Consider the following 2,164-nt stretch of genomic DNA (forward strand, 5'->3'; position numbering starts at 1 on the left):
AGCGAAGCGCGCCGGGTCCGCTAGTCTATTATATAAAAATGAAACTGTTCGTGTGTAACAGCATCACTCACAAACGGCTGGACGGATTCGCCTAATTTTTTTTTTTAATTTGTTCGTCTTGATCTGTAGAAGGTTATAGGATACTTTTTATCCCTTTCCCGATTCAGGATTCCGCCCCACTGTTACAGAAATACCCGTAAGAAATGCATTGCCAGCAAACATATGTTTATTAAGTGAAAGAGTCTTTTCAAATTTTTAATCAGCTGTTCTTTGTAAAACATATATAATGCGACAAAAAAATATATTTATATATAATTTAATTACTATTTTAAATTTCTTTTACACATTATAGTAATATATAAAAATGAATGTTTGTGTGTTTGTCCTTTTATATACTCAGAAAACTATTGGACCGATCACTATGAAAATTTGTATTTTTCTATGTAGAAGGTTTATATTGCAATGCTCATTGATGTAACTCACCACCAGGCTGTACTGCAAGATATAAACAGTTATCAAAGCGCCTGCACATTATGAACTGCAATTACGACACAGTTACGTTTATTAAATAGCCAAACACTATTTGAAGGCAAAGAAATATACGGGCAAAGCTTAAGAGACGCGTGCGAAGCCGCGGGAAACAGCTAGTGTATTTATAAAACAAACAAACGATATAATCAATAAAAACCCTACGTGAACCCTAATACTCGACTGCAACAGTTCGTTCAACCGGTTACTCTCCATTAATTTAAAACGTTTATACAATTTTACCTGGTATATTAGCACCTGTCTCACGAGTTGTAAATTCTTCCTTCAAGTCTATCAGAGCCTGGAGAACATCCTTGTTCTCGTTTTTCTTTTCCTTGCGGTGATCTATGATTTGTTGAATGACGTGATGGAAGAACTCTGTAACGCTGGCTTTGGCGACTGGAGTCCCCAATAACTTGTGCACTGTGGGGAAGAAGCATCCTGTGAAGACGTGGTATATGAAGTGGATACCCAACATTTGTTTACTGATCTTTCTGAATTCATGGCGATCATCGAGACACTGTGCGTCCACCCCTATAGTACAAAGGGTAAGGACGTCGGTGGAATATCTCAAAGAAACGTCCCACACCTCAATCAAATCCTTATGTGTCAAGTAATTCTTGAATTTCCCCACTAAATTTGCACTCTTCTCCAACATTGCGGGTAACATAGATTTAACTCTGGCGATGTTGAAGCAGGGAGACAACCGCGATCTCGAGAAATCTCCAGTCCTGACCGTTCTGATGGATGAGATTCCTTCCGAGAGAATCACCGATGTTGAAGTGGAACCCTCGGTCCTCGAAGTGGTTGAAATCCCTGACGCACATCCTCGCTATTAGGTCCAAGTCCTGTACGTACAGCACGGGCGTGTGGCACGCGTAGATCCCGACATAGGGGAGACCCTTGGTAACCTTATATATCCTGTTGGAAATATCGGGAAGACTCTTCAGCAACAGGAGGTCGTACATGTTGCCAACGATTGGCAACACTGGTTTCAGACACGGCACCCCGCGCCGTCTCCAGTAGTACCACCATCGCCACTGAGACACTGACCACAAGTAAATACACACAACACACACCACTCCTAGCAACAGGAGAGGCAGCAAGTCACTGTACGGGACACTCATCGCCAACTGAAGACAGTCCTGGAAATAACCGAACCAGTGTAACTGGTTAGTCCGATTATTTCAGTCTAACCGAGTAGTCGGTTATTTCAATTTAAATAGATAAATTATTCCTAGTACTAGTTTAAGCGATTTCTGTGACACAAATCCTATGGTAGTTAAAGTAAATCATTGATTGTTATTATTCTGTAGGCTAAATAGTAAAAATTTTACAAGACAGCATTAAATATTTACTATAAAACAGTTAAATATAACTAAAAGACATACTTGATCATTTCAGTACAGGATCAGGTTTTATATAAGGTAAAAAGAAAAGCAGAAGAATTTCGCAAAGTGTTCATGAAATATTGGATTTTCAATACAAAACTAGTAACTCATAACTGTACTTTTTAAAGTATAATGTAATAAACTTTAAAATAAATAATAAACACAAATTATTACATTGATTGAGCAGAGAAATTAAATTAGGTTTAAAACCAAACAACTGTCTGACCCCGTTATCTGAGTGTCAG

At 38.4% G+C, this 2,164-nt stretch overlaps 1 protein-coding gene across 1 annotated transcript; it reads right to left on the reverse strand.

Moving 5' to 3' along the window:
• Positions 1–735: 735 nt before the first annotated feature.
• Positions 736–1,655, reverse strand: LOC124373720 (cytochrome P450 6B1-like). Its single transcript, XM_046832064.1, has 2 exons — positions 1,354–1,655; positions 736–1,268 (listed from the first exon to the last, which is right to left on the reverse strand). Exons 1-2 carry the CDS (start codon positions 1,653–1,655, stop codon positions 758–760), a joined length of 813 nt encoding a protein of 270 aa, XP_046688020.1. The 3' UTR covers positions 736–757.
• Between the last annotated feature and the right edge of the window lie 509 nt (positions 1,656–2,164).

This window comes from Homalodisca vitripennis, unplaced genomic scaffold (genome assembly GCF_021130785.1).
Source record: "Homalodisca vitripennis isolate AUS2020 unplaced genomic scaffold, UT_GWSS_2.1 ScUCBcl_6235;HRSCAF=13345, whole genome shotgun sequence".
Classification (NCBI taxonomy): Eukaryota; Metazoa; Arthropoda; class Insecta; order Hemiptera; family Cicadellidae; genus Homalodisca; species Homalodisca vitripennis.

Coding starts and splice junctions, on each gene's coding strand:
- LOC124373720 (XM_046832064.1), bottom strand. CDS start 1,655: ATGAGTGTCCCGTACAGTGACTTGCTGCCTCTCCTGTTGCTAGGAGTG. Junction 1,269..1,353: donor TTGGACCTAATAGCGAGGAT/GTGCGTCAGGGA, acceptor CTCATCCATCAG/AACGGTCAGGACTGGAGATT.